This window comes from Pristiophorus japonicus, chromosome 11, assembly GCF_044704955.1.
Source record: "Pristiophorus japonicus isolate sPriJap1 chromosome 11, sPriJap1.hap1, whole genome shotgun sequence".
NCBI lineage: Eukaryota > Metazoa > Chordata > Chondrichthyes > Pristiophoridae > Pristiophorus > Pristiophorus japonicus.
The window spans coordinates 209,275,758-209,295,250 of record NC_091987.1 but is presented as its reverse complement, the minus strand read 5'-3'; the positions used below and the strand labels follow the sequence as shown (position 1 = coordinate 209,295,250).

The following is a 19,493-nucleotide window of genomic DNA, read 5'->3' as shown; positions in this document are numbered from 1 at the left end:
ACTGGGAATATCAGCCAAGGATGTGTGCTCAAGTCCCTTGAGTGGGACTTAAACACACAACCTCCTGAGACAAGATTGCTAGCATCGAGCCACAGCCGACACAAGGAAAACAACATTTCCTCTCAGTGTCTGTGTCATGATGTGGAGTTATTCAGTCGTAGAATTTAACCCTACATAAACTTTGAGGTCATAACTTGGCTGCCTGTGTCCTAACTCGCACCAAGTCCCGCTCACGCATCACCCCTGTGCTCGCTGACCGACATCGGCTCCCGGTTAAGCAAGGCCTCAATTTGAAAATTCCCATCCTTGTTTTCAAATTCCTCCATGGCCTTGCCCCCTCCCTATCTCTGTAACCTCCTCCAGCCTCACAACCCTACGAGATGTCGGCTCTCCTCTAATTCTGTCCTCTTGAGCATCCCTGATTATAACCGCTCCACCATCGGTGGCCGTGCCTTCTGTTGCCTGGGCCCCAAGCTCTGGAACTCCCTCCCTAAACCTCTCCTCCTCTCTACCTCTCTTTCCTCCTTCAAGACGCTCCTTAAAACCTTCCTCTTTGACCAAGCTTTTGTTCATCTGCCCTAATTGCAGCTTGTATGGATCGGTGTCAATTTCTTTGTCATATAATATTCCTGTTATGCACCTCGGGTCATTTTACTACGTTAAAGGCGCTATATAAATACATGTTGTTGTTGTTGCATTCTTAAGATTTTTCATTGATTTTTCACCAGCAACAGTGAAGCGAGCCTCTGAAACCCAGCTGTGACCCCAGTCCCTCCCCTATTCTGCCCTCTCAGTCTGCTGTGACAGGCTTTTTCTGCTGAAAAATAATTTAAGTTCTTGTGTTCCAAAAACAAAAAGGAAAAAGGGCAATTTGAGCAAACGCCTCTCATTAGAGGTGATGCTGGTGCATTGCTGCACTGCTCAAAGTGGAAACCAGGCTGAAAGTGGGGCCGAGTGCTTTTCAAAATGAGATGCCAAAGCAGTCTTTTCAAATGAAACCGGCGACATCAGTCCTGAGAGCCCGAGACCTCTGACCATGGAGCTAAAGCAAGCTTTACACAATGCCAGAAAATGAGGAAAATAGCACCGACAGTGATTCCATGTGCACAGAAAATGTTTGTAACCCAGTCAGTAAGCAGTCCGGAAAGCATACCCTGGAATGCTGATGTAAGCACAGAAGATAGAGAGAGGTCTTCACCTGGAACATTAATCCAGATATTATTTTCAGATGTTGACTGACCTACGTATTTCCAGCATTTCCTGTTTTGATTCACTTCTAAGACCCTACTGTACCGTACCCTAAGGTAGTGTAGCAGTGATGTTACTGGACTAGTAATCCAGCAGCCTGGACTAATGATTTAGAGACACAAGTTCAAATCCCACCACGGTGGCTGGTTAATTAAATCTTAAGCTAGTCTCAGTAATGTTGACCATGAAACTACTGGATTGATGTAAAAAAAAAACATCTGGTTCACTCATGTCCTTTCGGGAAGGAAGGAAATCTGCCACCCTTACCTGGTCTGGCCTACATGTGATTCCAGACCACAGCAATGTGGTTGACTCCGAAACCTCCTAGCAAGCCTCCCAGTTGTCAAGGCAGCAATTAGGGATGGGCAATAAATGCCAGCCTTGCCAGCAATGCCCACATCCCCTGAATGAATTTAAAAAAAAAATAATTTCTAAGTATTTAACTTGGTCAAATTTTGTTTGCTAATGTTCCTGTGAAGGCCCTTGGGATTTGTACGGCACTACATAAATGTTGCTGCTGATATCCGTACTGTGATATTCTATTTGTGAAATGTTTTCTTGCAGTAAGAACAATCGTAGTTTCGATACCCCAGTGAAGGGGCAGCCACAGGGCCCCCGGCTTCACATCGACATCCCAAGAGTGCAACTGCTGATCGAGGACAAAGAGGGAATCAAGCAACTGGGTACGTGCTGCAGTGTGCCATTGTACTTGGCCATCTTCCCCCCCAAATTCGAGTTTGTATTTATTCCGTAAGGCGAAGAGTTCCAATTCCAGGGGACGCAGGTGAATAAAATTGGAAACGTAAGAAACATAGAAACATAGAAAATAGGTGCAGGAGCAGGCCATTCGGCTCTTTGAGCCTGCACCACCATTCAATATGATCATGGCTTATCATGCAAATTCAGTACCCCATTCCTGCTTTCTCTCCATACCCCTTGATCCCTTTAGCCCTAAGGGCCACATCTAACTCCCTTTTGAATATATCTAACGAATTGGCCTCAACAACTTTCTGTGGTAGAGAATTCCACAGGTTCACAATTCTCTGAGTGAAGAAGTGTCTCCTCGGTCCGAAATGGCTTACCCCTTATCCTTAGACTGTGACCCCTGGTTCTGGACTTCCCCAACATCGGGAACATTCCTCCTGCATCTAACCTGTCCAATCCCGTCAGAATTTTATATGTTTCTATGAGATCCCCTCTCATTCTTCTAAACTCCAGTGAATATAAGCCTAGTCAATCCAGTCTTTCTTCATATGTCAGTCCTGCCATCCCGGGAATCAGTCTGGTGAACCTTCGCTGCAATCCCTCAATAGCAAGAATGTCCTTCCTCAGATTAGGAGACCAAAACTGTACACAATATTCAAGGTGTGGCCTCACCAAGGCTCTGTACAACTGCAGTAAGACCTCCCTGCTCCTATACTCAAATCCTCTCGCTATGAAGGCCAACATGCCATTTGCCTTCTTCACCGCCTGCTGTACCTGCATGCCAACCTTCAATGACTGATGTACCATGGCACCCAGGTCTCGTTGCACCTCCCCTTTTCCTAATCTGTCACCATTCAGATAATAATCTGCCTTCCTGTTTTTGCCACCAAAGTGGATAACCTCACATTTATCTACATTATACTGAATCTGCCACGCATTTGCCCACTTACCTAACCTGTCCAAGTCACCCTGCAGCCTCTTAGCATCCTCCTCACAGCTCACAACGCCACCCAGCTTAGTGTCATCTGCACACTTGGAGATATTACATTCAATTCCTTCGTCCAAATCATTAATGTATATTGTAAATAGCTGGTGTCCCAGCACTGAACCTTGCGGTACCCCACTAGTCACTGCCTGCCATTCTGAAGTAGGAAGGGATGCCGCGTGGGACTTATCACACAATGGGTGAGCTGCCAGTGTAATATTAGCATTAGGCAGTCCCTCGTGTTGAGGATGATCCACTTCCACACCAAAACGATGAGCTTAATAAGTGTTTCCCAAATTACATCCTGAAGGGTGGAAGATGCCTGTGCGTGGATTCTTTTAACGTGGGGTGGCCGTTGCACACCAGCCACCACACGGGCTTGACAGAGCTAGGTCTTGGTCCAGTGGCAAAGGTTGACCAAGACGACTGGAGACCAAGCTCTGCTGCACGGACCTAGTGTGCATACATGCTCATACTGTCCATCGATCTTGCAAAAAAAGATTCACAAAGTTGATACCAGGACTGAGAGGATATACTTATCAGGAAGAGTTGAACAGGCTGGGGCTTTCTGCTCTAGAAAAGAAAAGGCTGAGGGATGAGCTGCCAGGGAACGCCATTAAGGCCAGGGTTGCCAACCCTCCAGGATTGCTCTGGAGTCTCCAGGAATTGAAAATGAATCTCGAGGACACTGCCGGGAGCAAAACCCAAGAGAAAAATCATAGGGGCACTAAGAAAAATCGTGTTTTTCTTTCATTTTCTTTGAACACATTTGTTAATTAGTTGTAGAAATACTGGAAATGGGGAAAAAGGCTGTTGCAGGTCATATGATGAAACCTCCAGAAATATGCCCAACCAGAGTTGGCAACCCTAATTGAGGTACACCGTTTACATGGGTTCAAAGGGCGACTAGATGCTGTAATTGGAGAGAGAAGGGAGTGTTGAGAAGGTGGACAGGTGGGGTTGATCTATCAAAGAGCAAGGGTTATGTTGGACCTGATAGCTTTTTTTCAGTTCCTATACATTCTTAGACCTGCTTATATATATGTATGCTCCCAGGAGCGGTGGGGGTGGGGGGGGGGAGGGGAGTAGAGGGGGGATAGTGAGGCATGGCTCCTCATCTGGAGTGATATTTCACAACAGCAGACTTCATATACTATAACTTTTCTTCCTTGAATATTGAGGTATGCCAGGAAATATTATGCTTGAATCTGATCTGCTGTACAAATGGGAGTGATATATAACTCTATTTGGATTATGTTTGTACTTTCTAAGGCTCGGAAGAGTAATATTTTTGCTCAAGTGAATCTAATCAATTGAAATGTTCCAGACTGAGATTTACAGATTTATGTTCGGTAAGGCTCTCGAGGGATACGGATCAGTGACGGGTAAACAAGAGTTGAGGTACAGTTCAGCCATGATCTGATTGAATGGTGGTACAACCTCAAGGGGCTGAATGGCCTCCTCCTGTTCCTATGTAATCAGACTGCATAAACTGGGAACATGGAAGGAGCTGGATTCTGCCTGTTCAGAGGTGGTAGATTTAGTTGGGTTAGGAGTACAGTCCAGAATACTAAACACTTATTACAAGGTTATCCTAATTACAGTCAAAAGGCAGAATATAATTTTGCATTCGATTTTTTTAATCTATAGAGCAACGCCTATTATTTTACAGCGGTATCACTAGTTAGTGGTGTGATATATTCTTACGACATCACGAACAAGATGGCTCTAATACCACAGTAGTCCACTAGGTGGAGCGCTATTACAAGTGGGAACTGGTTTGAGTGGGACAGTGCTACGGGTTAAAGCTAATTCTAGATCCCTATTGGTAGGATATTGCATATATTTCTCAGATTTTGCCCCATTCTGACTCACTTTGATGTTCGTCTCGGTTCGACTATCGCCAGCACGTGTACTGTATGTTTTGTTTAACTTTTCTCTTACCGAGGAGGACCACCTTTCTCCTTCCCTCTCATACCATCATAGAACCACAGCAGTAGGAGGCCATTTGGCCCATCATGCCTGTGCTGCCCATTAGTCCAACTTCCCTGTTCTTTCCGCAAAGCCCTGTTGATTATTTCCCTGCAAATATTTACCCGATTTCCTTTTGAAGGTTATTATTGAATCTGCTTCCACCACACTTTCAGGCAGCGTGTTCACACCATAACAACTCGCCGCGTAAATTTTTCTTCCTTCGTGTCGCCTCTGGCTCTTTTGCCAATTACCCTGTAATCTGTGGCAGTATCTCAGGCTTTTCCTCATGCTCTCGCTTTGTGCCTTTTCGCTACAGGAGATGACAAGGCCACGATCCCTGTGACGGACTCCGAGTTTAGTCAGTCTGTCAACCCCCAGAGCTTCTGCACTGGCGTGTCTCTCCATCACCCAGCCTTGATCCAGAACACAGGGCCGCTGATTGACATGTCCGACATCCGGCCCGGCACCAGTGAGTATTGCAATCTTCACAGAGTTTGCACAGGACAGGTAAAGCGAGTTCAGATCAGTGGAATCTAAGAGAACTCTGGCGAGAATGCATTTAAAGAAAGAAAGACTTGCATTTAGAAACCACCTTTCACGACCACTGGACATCTCAAAGCGCTTTACAGCCAATAAAGTACTTTTTAGACTGTAGTCACTGTTGTAATGTGGGAAACCCAGCAGCCAATTTGCGCACAGCAAGCTCCCATAAACAGCAATGTGATATAGACCCGATAATCTGTTTTTGTTATGTTGATTGAGGGATAAATATTGGCCAGGACACCGGGGATAAACTCCCCTGTGAGTCTTTGAAATAGTGCCGTGGGATCTTTTACGTCCACCTGAGGGGGCAGTCGTCTCATCCAAGATGACGGCACCTCCGGCAGTGCGGCACTCCCGCGGCACTGCACTGGGTGTATTAGTTTAGATTTATGTGCTCAAGTCCCTGGAGTGGGACTTGAACCCACAACCTTCTGACTCCGAGGCGAGAGTGCTACCCACTGAGCCACAGTTGACAGGTGAAGGGGGAGCTAGATATGTACATGACGAACAAAGGTATAGAAGGTTAAGGTGATAGGGTGAGATGAAGAGGGGTGGGAGGAGGCTGGTGTGGAGCATAAACCAGCTGGGCCGAATGGCCTGCTTTTTATGCAGTAAATTCGACGTAAATGTTCAAATCCGAAGTGTACATTTTTGGAAAGCGGATTTACGTTGGGCACGTCAAGGTGTGCCGTTGGAAGAGGTTACGCACCTCACTGCATGGGGGAGGAAGCCTGCCTGTCAGATCCCGTCAGTATAAGGTGGAGAAACAACCCAATCTATTTGTGCGTTCGGTTTATAAAACCCGTGGTGTGAACTGCAAGCACGGCTCCTGATGGGCTGTTTAATAAAGGGCAGCGCGGCAACTCACCCACGGAGACGGGAAGGCCTCGGCCGGCACCAAGCGGTGAGAGAGGCACTGTCCTCAGCGTCACCGGGCTGGGAGAGGAAGCTCAAGATGAGTTCCTGCTCCTGGTCACTGGCGGCTCCTGGACAATGTGTGTGTGTGTGTGTGTGTGTGTGTGCAGACGTCGTGTGGAGGACAGGATCAGGCTCAGCTGTGATGGCCCCCCACAATCAAATAGCCAGTCGCCACTACTGTCACACGTAAAGAAGGCCCGAGATGCTGGTGCCACAGAAACCAAAGTCCAGCATCAGCCAGTGACTTATGGACAAAAGCCCCACCCCACCTCAGAAACATAATGGGGACTTTGCTAGACTGATTCCTGGGATTGGGGGGATTGTCCTGTGAGGAGAGATTGAGTAGACTAGGCCTACATTCTCTAGAGTTTAGAAGAATGAGAGGTGATCACATTGAAACAGATAAAATTCTTACAGGGCTAGACAGGGTAGATGCCAGGAGAATGTTTCCCCGGGCTGGGGAGTCTAGAACCAGGGGTCACAGTCTCAGAATAAGGGCTCGGCCATTTAGGACTGAGATGAGGAGAAATTTCTTTGTTCAGGCGTTTGAAAATCTTTGGAATTCTCTACCCCAGAGGGCTGTGAAGGCTCAGTCGTTGATTATATTCAAGACAGAGATCAATAGATTAGTGGATACTACGAGAATTAAGGGATATGGGTATAATGCGGGGAGTTGGAATTGAGGTAGAAGATCAGCCATGATCTTATTGAATGGCAGAGCAGGCTTGAGGGGCCGAATGGCCTACTCCTGCTCCTATTTCTTATGTTCTTAGTGAGTTTAGTACTTACTCAATGAGTGTTATAATGTGTCCGCAGGTGAATCGTTTGTACGCTGTTGAGATGGACCTTCTTATTGGTGCACCCTCTTATTTTTGCACTTTCATGTTAAATAATTGAATGCCCTGTCACGGTAAAAGTGAGCCCCAGCATTTCTTGTGGAGAACAATGAGCGATGGGAGTAAGTCGTTAGTTCGATCTGAATGTAGAAGTCTCTTTGATCTCTTTCCATCAGATCCTGTCGCTAGGAAGAGTATCAAATCAGCGCACAGCACAAGGAACAGGTACTCCAGCCAATGGACTCTCACCAAGTGTCAAGCCTCCACCCCAGCCCGAACTTTGACCTCTGACTGGAGAACTGTGGGGTCACAGCACGGAATAACAGTGACAGAAAGTGACAGCTACAGCGCCAGTCTCTCACAGGACACGGGTAAGGCCGAACCGCCAGGCCATCTCATTCTTTGTGCCGCGAGTGTTGGCGTATTTATTCTAAAAAGCATTGTGACCAGATGTAACTCCCCTGATAACTCAATACACAGTTGAGCCCAGTCTGTACTGGGCTAGATGTTCTCGGCCTTTGGTGCTCTAGTTAGCCTGAGTATTCCTGGGCTAGGGAAGAGAATGTCAGCCTGATCCCGATCGCTGTCCACTGCTGTCCTACTAATAGCACGTGTACAGGCATTTAGTGAGGACAAGGGTGGGGCTTGGCTTGGCTGAATGGTCGGCTGCCCACTCACTGTTAGGCCCATGCATGAGGACTGGCTTACACAAGAACATAAGAAATAGGAGCAGCAGTAGGCCATACGGCCCCTCGAGCCAAGAAAATTGTAGTGGAGTATTTTACATAAACACTCAACACCAGGCCTGGGTTCGAAGATTCAAGTAGTCTTTACTTTGCACCGGTGGGGAGCTTGCCTGTTGGTTGTCTGTAGCCAGGCCTCTCCAATGATACAAAGTTCCAAGCAACCTTTTATACACTTAACGATGCATATCAGCCTCATGCACACCACCCACCCCCCCATGCCATTTAATTGGTCCAAAGCCCGAATGCACAATTGCTGCTTCACGAATTCCCTTTTGCGTCACACAATCATTGGCCTGTGTCTCATACCAAATGCAGTTTTTCCGACATGTCACTTCTGACCCCTTGCCCTGTGTAAGTGCCCCTCCTGTGGTTCAACAATTTGGCTATTTATAAATGTCCTCAGGTTACACAGTTTGTAACAATTAATCATTCCGACATGTTATATCCCTGTAAACACCTTTAGAAAGTTGACCACTACAAAGGCCGATGTCATCTCATTTTAGTTCCAAGATCCATCTTTAACCCTTTCATTATAACACAGCTCGGAAGCCCCACTTCAAAGATGAAGGCTGATCTTTGACCTCAACTCCACTTTCCCGCCCAATCCCCATAGCCCCTGATATTCTTTTAAATTATTCGTTCATGAGATGTGGGCATCGCTGACAAGGCCGGCATTTATTGCCCATCCCTAATTGCCCCTTGAGAAGGTGGTGGTGAGCCACCGCCTTGAACCGCTGCAGTCCGTGTGGTGAAGGTGCTCCCACAGTGCTGTTAGGGAGGGAGTTCCAGGATTGTGACCCAGCGACGATGAAGGAACGGCCGATATACTTCCAAGTCAGGATGGTGTGTGACTTGAAGAGGAACTTGAAGTCCAAAAATCTATCTATCTCAGCCTTGAATATCTTCAATGATTCAGCCCTTTGGGGTAGAGAATTCCAAAGATTTACAACCCCCTGAGTGAAGAAATTTCTCCTCATCTCGGTCTTAAATGGCCGACCCCTTGTCCTGAGACTGTGCCCCCTAGTTCTAGACCTCTTGCACAAGGGCTGCTAGTGCAGGTGGGATTGTACCCCAGGCTTAATCAAATCCTTCAGCAATGAAGGGAGAGCACTTTTGAGGTTGGGAAAGCAACCCGGTTAAATACAGTTAGATGCAAGATCTCTTTCACCCAATCAAGCCCTGCGCTGCGCAAGTGCCCAACAGACAAACACTCACTCTGTGCAGAGACACAGCTACTGTGCCATTACAGGTAGCCAGTGAAGTATTGAGGAATTACTCGGAATTCCTAAATTAAATCCAGCCAGAAAAAAAAAAATGTTGTGGTTGAAGGGAAAGATTTCATTACCACGATTTTTTTACTGAAAATATGAATAATTTATTGTCGAGAATCCACGAGCTACCAGCACAGCAGGGCGCCAGATTGGGCATTTCTACTTTAATCCTATTTCCCCAGCTCTTTTCTCACGCCTGCTAGTATATTTATGTTTCAAGTGTTTATCTAGTTTCCTCTGGAATGTTGTGATTGACGCGAGCTTCGGCAAGTGGTCAGAAACATAGGCCTGGAAATTGGGTTATTTGCGGCTGCTATTGGGGCCCCCAGGGGGCGCTAATGGGGCGCAAACGGCCTTTTGACGGGCCCAGCGCTGCTGGCCACTCCCATTAAATTCGGTGGGAGTTTAGAGGCGGAACCCCACAGCGCCCCGCTCCGGAGTGCGAGTTAAAGGGGAGGTGTGGGCCATTACAAGTTTGCCGAGCACCCCATTGGCGCTTTGGACACAGGGTTCATGCCACGATCGGTCAACCCGGCGCTCTACTTGAGTTCATCTTCATCTTCATCTTCTTTGTAGGCAGTCCCTCGAATCGAGGATGACCAGATTCCACGCCAAAAAGTTCACCGGTGTTTCAATGAAGGACCTAATATTCCAGGTCCCGAACTACATATTGCAGGGTGGAAGATGCCTATGCGTGGGGTTTTTGTAACGTTGCACACCAGCCGCCACACGGGCTTGACAGAGCTAGGTCTTGGTCCAGTGGCAAGGATTAACCAGGACGACTGGAGACCAGCTCTGCTGCACGGACCTCGTGCGCACACATATCGCAGTGTGGGGCTGGCCCGTGCTGCCCCTGGGCCCCTCCCACGTCGCTCTGCAATCTCTCACCGCTCCTTCACCCCGACCTCACAGCTCCTGCTTTACAATCATCGATCTGGCTCTTGGTGACGTCAAATCCACTCGCCCTCTTCACAGCCATCGCTCTCCTGCTCCAGCACGTGCTGCTCCTCGCAGCGATACGCCGCTACGCTGCTCCTTATTACCCCGGCCTGCACCGATGGCGCTCGTAACTGGTGTAGGCCTGCGGCCCCTGACCAGAGCCCACAGGCCCGGTGTTTGCCCCCGGGTTCCCAGGCCTGGTCAGTGACCGCCCGCGGGAGCAGGCTCACCGGCCGCGACTTCAGTGCCGGGCTGTTGGCACGGCAACCCCCGCTCCCCGGTGGTCCAGGAAGGCCCCTTTCCTTCCCGCGCGGAAGTGTGATGGGGCCCATTGCAAGGCGCTGCCCCCCCCCACCACCCACCACGCCCCCCCCTCCCGCTCCCGACGCGTCCGCCCCACTACCCACCACGGAAAGGAAGTGGAGCGTGTCATTTTGCGTTGGGGGGTGGTCACAGCAATTTCTCGCGAGAGGCGGGACTTCTGCGCCTGGGGCCAAGTTTCACGCCTGGCAAGTGCTACTGCCCCAAATAGGGCGCAACAAAATGTTTCCCTGATAGAATCTGACAGCACAGGAGGAGGCCATTCAGCCCACTGAATCTGTGCCGGCTTTTTGAAAAAGATTTGCAATTAGTCCCACTCCTCTGCTCATTTTCCATAACCCGGCAAATTGTCTCCCCTTCAAGTATCTATCCAATTCCCTTTCGAAAGTTAACTATTGAATCTGCCCTTTCATGCAATGCATTCCAAATCGTAACAATTTGCTGTGTATAAAAGACCTCCTCATAAGAACATAAGAAATAGGAGCAGGAGTAGGCCATATACATCAATGATTTGGACAAAGGAATTGAGTGTAATATCTCCAAGTTTGCGGATGACACTAAACTGGGTGGCGGTGTGAATGTGAGTGGATGCTAAGAGGCTGCAGGGTGACTTGGACAGGTTAGCTGAGTGGGCAAATGTATGGCAAAAGCAGTATAATGTAGATAATTGTGAGGTTATCCACTTTGGTGGCAAAAACAGGAAGGCAGAATATTATCTGAATGGTGACAGATTAGGAAAAGGGGAGGTGCAACGAGACCTGGGTGTCATGGTACATCAGTCATTGAAAGTTGGCATGCAGGTACAGCAGGTGGTGAAGAAGGCAAATGGCATGTTGGCCTTCATAGCGAGAGGATTTGAGTATAGGAGCAGGGAGGTCTTACTGCAATTGTACAGGGCCTTGGTGAGGCCACACTTTGAATATTGTGTACAGTTTTGGTCTCCTAATCTGAGGAAGGACATTCTTGCTATTGAGGGAGTGCAGCGAAGGTTCACCAGACTGATTCCCGGGATGGCAGGACTGACATATGAAGAAAGACTGGATCGACTAGGCTTATATTCACTGGAATTTAGAAGAATGAGAGGGGATCTCATAGAAACATATTAAATTCTGACAGGACTGGACAGGTTAGATGCAGGAAGAATATTCCCACTGTTGGGGAAGTCCAGAACCAGGGGTCACAGTCTAAGGATAAGGGGTAGGCCATTTAGGACCGAGATGAGGAGACACTTCTTCACTCAGAGAATTGTGAACCTGTGGAATTCTCTACCACAGAAAGTTGTTGAGGCCAGTTCGTTAGTTATATTCAAAAGGGAGTTACGGCTAAAGGGATCGAGGGTATGGAGAGAAAGCAGGAATGGAGTACTGAAGTTGCATGATCAGCCATGATCATATTGAATGGTGGTGCAGGCTCAAAGGGCCGAATGGCCTACTCCTGCACCTATTTTCTATGTTTCTATGTTTCTATCTTGCCCCTCGAGCCTACTCCGGCATTCAAGAAGATCATGTCTGATCTGATCTTGGCTTCAACTCCACTTCCCTGCCCGCTCCCCATAACCCTCGACTTCCTTATCGTTCAAAAATCTGTCTATCTCCACTCTTCATCTCATCTCAGCCTCTTTTGCCAATTGCCTTTATCTGTGGCCTCTGGTCACAGACCCTCCTCAGCAGCATTACGCGTCTTTTCCTTATGACCTTCGTCCCTCTTGTGCTTTTTCTTTAACAGACAAAGGCCGGAACAGCATGGTTTCCACGGAGAGCGCTTCCTCCACCTATGAGGAGCTGGCGCGAGCGTACGAACATGCCAAGCTGGAGGAGCAGCTCCAACACGCCAAGTTCGAGATCACCGAGTGCTTCATCTCCGACAGCTCCTCCGACCAGATGACCACCGGCACCAACGAGAACGCTGACAGCATGACTTCCATGAGCACCCCCTCGGAGGCCGGCATCTGCAGATTTACGGCATCACCCCCACAGACACAGGACGTCGACCGAGGGAAGAACGTCGCTGTGCCCATCGCTCACAGAGCTGGTAAGCATTTTCCCGATCCGTGACATACATTCCACCCCAGGTACAATGCTGGAATAGTACGCAGAGTCACTCTCGACTGGCAATGGGGCCCTTTTTGCTTCAGGTTTCTGCTAAGCAGTGTTGAATTACAGGTAAAAGCATGGTTATATAATTGAGTACTAAATCAGAAGTCGCACTTAGATACCTAAAGGTGTTGTCCTGCTGCAGTACGGGAGGCTTTTCTGAGACTGAGGCAACATAGAGAGAATTCTGCACTCCCTGATCGTGTTTGGTAGGACAGTGTAGAGGGAGCTTTACTCTGTATCTAACCCCATGCTGTAAATGCCCTGGGAGTGTTTGATGGGACACTGTAGAGGAGGCTTTACTCTGTATCTAACCCTGTGCGGTACCTGCCCTGGGAGTGTTTGATGGGACAGTGTAGAGAGAGCTTTACTCTGTATCTAACTCTGTGCTGTATCTGCCCTGACCGTGATGGTGGGACAGTGTAGAGGGAGCTTTACTCTGTATCTAACCCCATGCTGTACCTGCCCTGGGAGTGTTTGATGGGGACAGTGTAGAGGGAGCTTTACTCTGTATCTAACCCCGTGCTGTACCTGCCCTGGGAGTGTTTGATGGGGACAGTGTAGAGGGAGCTTTACTCTGTATCTAACCCCATGCTGTAAATGCCCTGGGAGTGTTTGATGGGACACTGTAGAGGAGGCTTTACTCTGTATCTAACCCTGTGCGGTACCTGCCCTGACCGTGATGGTGGGACAGTGTAGAGGGAGCTTTACTCTGTATCTAACCCTGTGCAGTACCTGCCCTGACCGTGATGGTTGGACAGTGTAGAGGGAGCTTTACTCTGTATCTAACCTCATGCTGTAAATGCCCTGGGAGTGTTTGATGGGACACTGTAGAGGAGGCTTTACTCTGTATCTAACCCTGTGCGGTACCTGCCCTGACCGTGATGGTGGGACAGTGTAGAGGGAGCTTTACTCTGTATCTAACCCTGTGCGGTACCTGCCCTGACCGTGATGGTGGGACAGTGTAGAGGGAGCTTTACTCTGTATCTAACCCCGTGCTGTACCTGCCCTGACCGTGATGGTGGGACAGTGTAGAGGGAGCTTTACTCTGTATCTAACCCCGTGCTGTACCTGCCCTGACCGTGATGGTGGGACAGTGTAGAGGGAGCTTTACTCTGTATCTAACCCCGTGCTGTACCTGCCCTGACCGTGATGGTGGGACAGTGTAGAGGGAGCTTTACTCTGTATCTAACCCCATGCTGTAAATGCCCTGGGAGTGTTTGATGGGACACTGTAGAGGAGGCTTTACTCTGTATCTAACCCTGTGCGGTACCTGCCCTGACCGTGATGGTGGGACAGTGTAGAGGGAGCTTTACTCTGTATCTAACCCTGTGCTGTACCTGCCCTGACCGTGATGGTGGGACAGTGTAGAGGGAGCTTTACTCTGTATCTAACCCCGTGCTGTACCTGCCCTGACCGTGATGGTGGGACAGTGTAGAGGGAGCTTTACTCTGTATCTAACCCCGTGCTGTACCTGCCCTGACCGTGATGGTGGGACAGTGTAGAGGGAGCTTTACTCTGTATCTAACCCCATGCTGTACCTGCCCTGGGAGTGTTTGATGGGACAGTGTAGAGGGAGCTTTACTCTGTATCTAACCCCGTGCTGTACCTGCCCTGACCGTGATGGTTGGACAGTGTAGAGGGAGCTTTACTCTGTGTCTAACCCCGTGCTGTACCTGCCCTGGGAGTATTTGACATTGGTGCATATAATAGGAAGTGTTTCGTTCCCCAGCACCAACATCCCTCACTTTGATGATCACAAAAATTGACAAAAACAGTTCCTATAAAAGATTCCTTTGAGACAATGCTGTCTACTAAGTATAATTAATTTGTGTCACCATGGTTACAGTTACGAGCGAAAGCTCCCAAAACAACATTTGATCACCTAATCTAAAATACCTGCAATACATCACTTATAATGCCCCCTTTGGAGGCAAACTATCTCCACTTGTCGTGCAATGATGTAGCTGCTTTGTGTGTTCTTGCTAGCGCTGTTTTTAACCCATTGAGTCCTTCAATAGAAGCCAACATTTTAACTTCCCACAATGTAGATGCCATCTAGAGTCGAAGCAACTTCCAGCACAGAAGGAGGCCATTTGGCCCGTCGTGCCAGTGCTGGCTCTTTGAAAGTGCAGTCGTGCTCTGTTCCACACCCCCGCTCTTTGTCCATAACCCTGTAAGTTCCTCACACACCTGTCCAACTCCCCTTTAAAATAATTGATAGCATCAGCTTCCACCACCTTTTCAGGCAGGGTCTTCCAGATCCCGACAACTCTCTGAGTGAAAAATATTTCCCCTCACCTCCCAATTCAATCTTTTTCCAATGATTTAGAATCTATGACCTCTGGTCATTGACCCACTTGCCAGACCGAATATTTTTGCCCATTTACTCGAGATACCTTGGCAGGGCTACTTGGTGGCATAGTCTACAGTCGCGTTGACACACTGTGCCACAGAGTGCTGAGACCTTGGTCTGTGCCCTTGACACAGCGAGTTCCTCACTATCGGTATTCTCAGTTGTTAACTGGCTTGCTGCATGAAGCTATAAGGAGGGCTGCTGTGGGAATGGGGAGATGCCACATTGATTCAACAGGAGCTGGTCATAGAATCGTAGAACGGTTACAGCACAGAAGGAGGCCATTCGGCCCGTCCAGCCCATGCCGACTCGCAGCTAGTCCCACTCCCCTTCCCCGTAGCCCTGCAATTTTTTTTACTTCAGCTACTTATCCAATTCCCTTTTGAAAGCCGTGGTTGAATCTGCCTCCACCCTCTCAGGCAGTGCATTCCAGATCCTAACCACTCGCTGCGTAAAAAAGTATTTTCTTACATGGCCATTGGTTCTTTTGCCAATCACCTTAAACCTGTGTCCTCTGGTTGTCAACCCTTCTGCCAATGGGAACAGTTTCTCTCTCTCTACTCTGTCCAGACCCCGCATAATTTTGAACACCTCGATCAAATCCCCTCTCACTCTTCTCTGCTCCAAGGAGAACAACCCCAGCTTCTCCAGTCTATCCACGTCACTGAAGTCCCTCATCCCTGGAACCATTCTTGTAAATCTTTTCTGCACCCTCTCTCAGACCTTCACATCCTTCAGTGCAGTGCCCAGAATTGGACACAATACTCCAGTTGGGGCCGAACCAGTGTTTTATACAGGTTCATCATAATTTCCACACTTCTGTACTCTGTACCTCTATTTATGAAGCCCAGGATTCCATAAGCTTTTTTAACTGCTTTCTCAACCTGGCCTGCCACCTTCAACACATACCCCCAGGTCTCTCAGTTCGTGCATCCCCTTCAGGATTGTACCATTTAGTTTATATGTCCTCTCCTCATTCTTTCTACTAAATATATGATGCCCACTCTGGTAGTCTTTGGTACTCTTCCTTGATTTCGAGGGACTACCTAAGATGATGAGTCTTTGGTGCTGAAACCTGATGCAAAATGGAAGGTGGCCTTCAGTAGGCTGAGGGAGAGGAATCCAGTGTGGAATGGCCCCTCCTTCGAGCCAGGCACATGCATGTCCTGCCAGCTGGTTGCAAAATGCCATTGAACAAGGCCCTGGGCCTGTTGTAGCCCATATTATCAGCCAGGAATCAGAACATAAGAATTAGCAGCAGGAGTAGGCCATATGGCCCCTCGAGCCTGCTCCACCATTCAGTAAGATCAGGCTGATCTTCAACCTCAACTCCACTTTCCCGCCCAATCCTCGTATCCCTTGATTACCCAGGAGTCCAAAAATTCTATCTTAATCTCAACGACTCAGCATCCACAGCCCTCTGGGGGTAGAGAATTCCAAAGATGCACCACCCTCTGAGTGAAGAAATTCCTCATCAGCTCAGTCTTAAATGGTTGAGCCCCTTATCCTGAGACTATGCCCCCCCGAGTTCTAGACTCTCCAGCCAGGGGAAACAACCTCTCAGCATCTACCTTGTCAATCCCCTCAGAATCTTCTATGTTTCAAATAATTTTTTTAAAGGTTTGTTCCTGGGATGTGTAAGTCACTGTAGATGAACATTTATTGCCCATGCCTGTTCATTGGCCCTCGAGAAGGTGGTGGTGAGAGGGTCAGTTCAGAAGGCAGCAAAAAGCCAACCACATCGCTGTGGGTCTGGAGTCACACAGCGGCCAGACCGGGTAAGGGCAGCAGATTTCCTTCCCTAAAGGACATCAGTAAACCAGATGGGTTTTTATGATAATTGGGTAGTTTCATTTTCACCTGACACAAGTTTTTTATTCCAGATTGATTTAATTAACTGAACTTAAATTCCCCAGCTACCATGGTGAGATTTGAACTCACATTTCTGGATCATACAGCTTCTGAATTACCAGTGCAGTTATATAACCACTATGCTACCGTACCCAGGGAAATGCGGGAAAGAAATAAAACAGAACTATCCTTTTTTTTTTCTTGAGTAAATTCATCGTGGCCTTATGCCCCTGCTGTAATCTCTTCCTTAATATTTTTGCAGGTGACTATTGCAACCTTCCCCTGTACGTCAAATCGGATGCGTTCTTCCGCAAATCAGACATCCGCGACCCTTGCCCCGTGGTGCCGCCGAGAGAGGCCTCCATCCGCAACATGGCCAGGGCGTATCAGTCGCAAGGCCGGCACATGACCCTCGACCCCAACAGCAAGCCGCCCATCCACCCGCACGCCACGGCCACATTACCTCAGCGGACACTCGCCGTGTCGGGTCCCGCCTCCTCCTCCTCCGCCCCCGCCACCGCTTCCGCCAACGCGACCGCCGTCACCCCTGCTGCCTCCGCTGCAAGCGCCCCGGACGAACCGCGGCTGCCCGCGCACACCAAAATCAGCGGCTCCAGAGACTCGTTACTCGAGATGAGCGCGGCCGGACTGGGCAGGTCACAGAAACAAGGGGCGGGCGCCTATTCAAAGTCCTACACCCTGGTGTAGGCGCCCGAGAGGCCCCCCCTGCTCCCCCCTCCCCCCTCCCCCCCCCCCCTCCCTCCCCACCACCTCCTTTTCACCCTTTTTGCTCTTGTTAATTTGTAATAAAAAAAATATTTCTTGTACATAAGGAACTCTTTTTGTATAAATGATACTATTTTCTTCTCCTGCAAACCGACGGGGGCACAACAAACAAAAAAAAATAATTAAAATGTGATGTTATTTAAAAAAGAAAAACCCAAAAAAAAAGGTTCACATTGTTTGAATGAGGAACACAAATGAGGTTTTTTTTTTCCCTGATGTTGTGGATTGTTTCGAAGCAAATTCCTTGAGGCCATTGCATGCCGACTATTTTACTGTTTAACAAAAACGATTACTCATAAAGAATCTGCTTCTATTTGCAAATGCTTGTGTTAATACCTTTTTTCTATGAAAAAAAATCAAGACGCCGTGTGCAATAAAACATCTGTTTCTACACCGTTGTTTTCTGATTAGCTTAGCCTCCTTCTCTGCTCAGTCAATGGAGGGGTGGGGGGGGGGGGAACCAGATTATAGGAACAGGAGGAGGCCATTCAGCCCCTTGAGCCTGTTACCACAGGAACAGGAGGAGGCCTTTCAGCCCCTCGAGCCTGTTACCACAGGAACAGGAGGAGGCCATTCAGTCCCTCGAGCCTGTTACCACAGGAACAGGAGGAGGCAATTCAGCCACTCGAGCCTGTTACCATAGGAACAGGAGGAGGCCATTCAGTCCCTCGAGCCTGTTACACAGGAACAGGAGGAGGCAATTCAGCCACTCGAGCCTGTTACCATAGGAACAGGAGGAGGCCATTCAGCCCCTCGAGCCTGTTACACAGGAACAGGAGGAGGCCATTCAGCTCCTCGAGCCGGTTACCATAGGAACAGGAGGAGGCCCATTCAGCCCCTCGAGCCTGTTACACAGGAACAGGAGGAGGCAATTCAGCCCCTTGAGCCTGTTACCATAGGAACAGGAGGAGGCCTTTCAGTCCCTCGAGCCTGTTACCACAGGAACAGGAGGAGGCCATTCAGCCCCTTGAGCCTGTTACCATAGGAACAGGAGGAGGCCTTTCAGTCCCTCGAGCCTGTTACCACAGGAACAGGAGGAGGCCATTCAGCCCCTCGAGCCTGTTACCATAGGAACAGGAGGAGGCCATTCAGCCCCTTGAGCCTGTTACCATAGGAACAGGAGGAGGCCTTTCAGTCCCTCGAGCCTGTTACCACAGGAACAGGAGGAGGCCTTTCAGTCCCTCGAGCCTGTTACCACAGGAACAGGAGGAGGCCATTCAGCCCCTCGAGCCTGTTACCACAGGAACAGGAGGAGGCCTTTCAGTCCCTTGAGCCTGTTACCACAGGAACAGGAGGAGGCCTTTCAGTCCCTCGAGCCTGTTACCATAGGAACAGGAGGAGGCCATTCAGCCCCTTGAGCCTGTTACCACAGGAACAGGAGGAGGCCTTTCAGCCCCTTGAGCCTGTTACCACAGGAACAGGAGGAGGCCTTTCAGTCCCTCGAGCCTGTTACCACAGGAACAGGAGGAGGCCATTCAGCCCCTCGAGCCTGTTACCACAGGAACAGGAGGAGGCCATTCAGCTCCTCGAGCCTGTTACCATAGGAACAGGAGGAGGCCATTCAGCCCCTTGAGCCTGTTACCACAGGAACAGGAGGAGGCCATTCAGCTCCTCGAGCCTGTTACCATAGGAACAGGAGGAGGCCTTTCAGTCCCTCGAGCCTGTTACACAGGAACAGGAGGAGGCAATTCAGCCACTCGAGCCTGTTACCATAGGAACAGGAGGAGGCCATTCAGCCCCTTGAGCCTGTTACCACAGGAACAGGAGGAGGCCTTTCAGTCCCTCGAGCCTGTTACCACAGGAACAGGAGGAGGCCATTCAGCTCCTCGAGCCTGTTACCATAGGAACAGGAGGAGGCCCATTCAGCCCTTCGAACCTGTTCTGCCATTGAAGTACAATCATTGCTGATCATTATTTTCGA

General features: G+C 49.0%; 1 protein-coding gene across 1 annotated transcript in view; it reads left to right on the top strand.

Moving 5' to 3' along the window:
* The window catches only part of dscaml1 (Down syndrome cell adhesion molecule like 1), a 618,289-nt gene extending 600,795 nt beyond the window's left edge, over window positions 1-17,494 (top strand). The window contains exons 28-33 of the mRNA XM_070893140.1: window positions 1,813-1,931; window positions 5,229-5,381; window positions 7,386-7,580; window positions 12,212-12,521; window positions 12,685-12,686; window positions 17,049-17,494. Of these exons, the coding sequence (XP_070749241.1) occupies window positions 1,813-1,931; window positions 5,229-5,381; window positions 7,386-7,580; window positions 12,212-12,521; window positions 12,685-12,686; window positions 17,049-17,494 (1,225 nt within the window). The remainder of the gene's footprint in view (window positions 1-1,812; window positions 1,932-5,228; window positions 5,382-7,385; window positions 7,581-12,211; window positions 12,522-12,684; window positions 12,687-17,048) is intronic.
* Window positions 17,495-19,493: the final 1,999 nt, after the last annotated feature.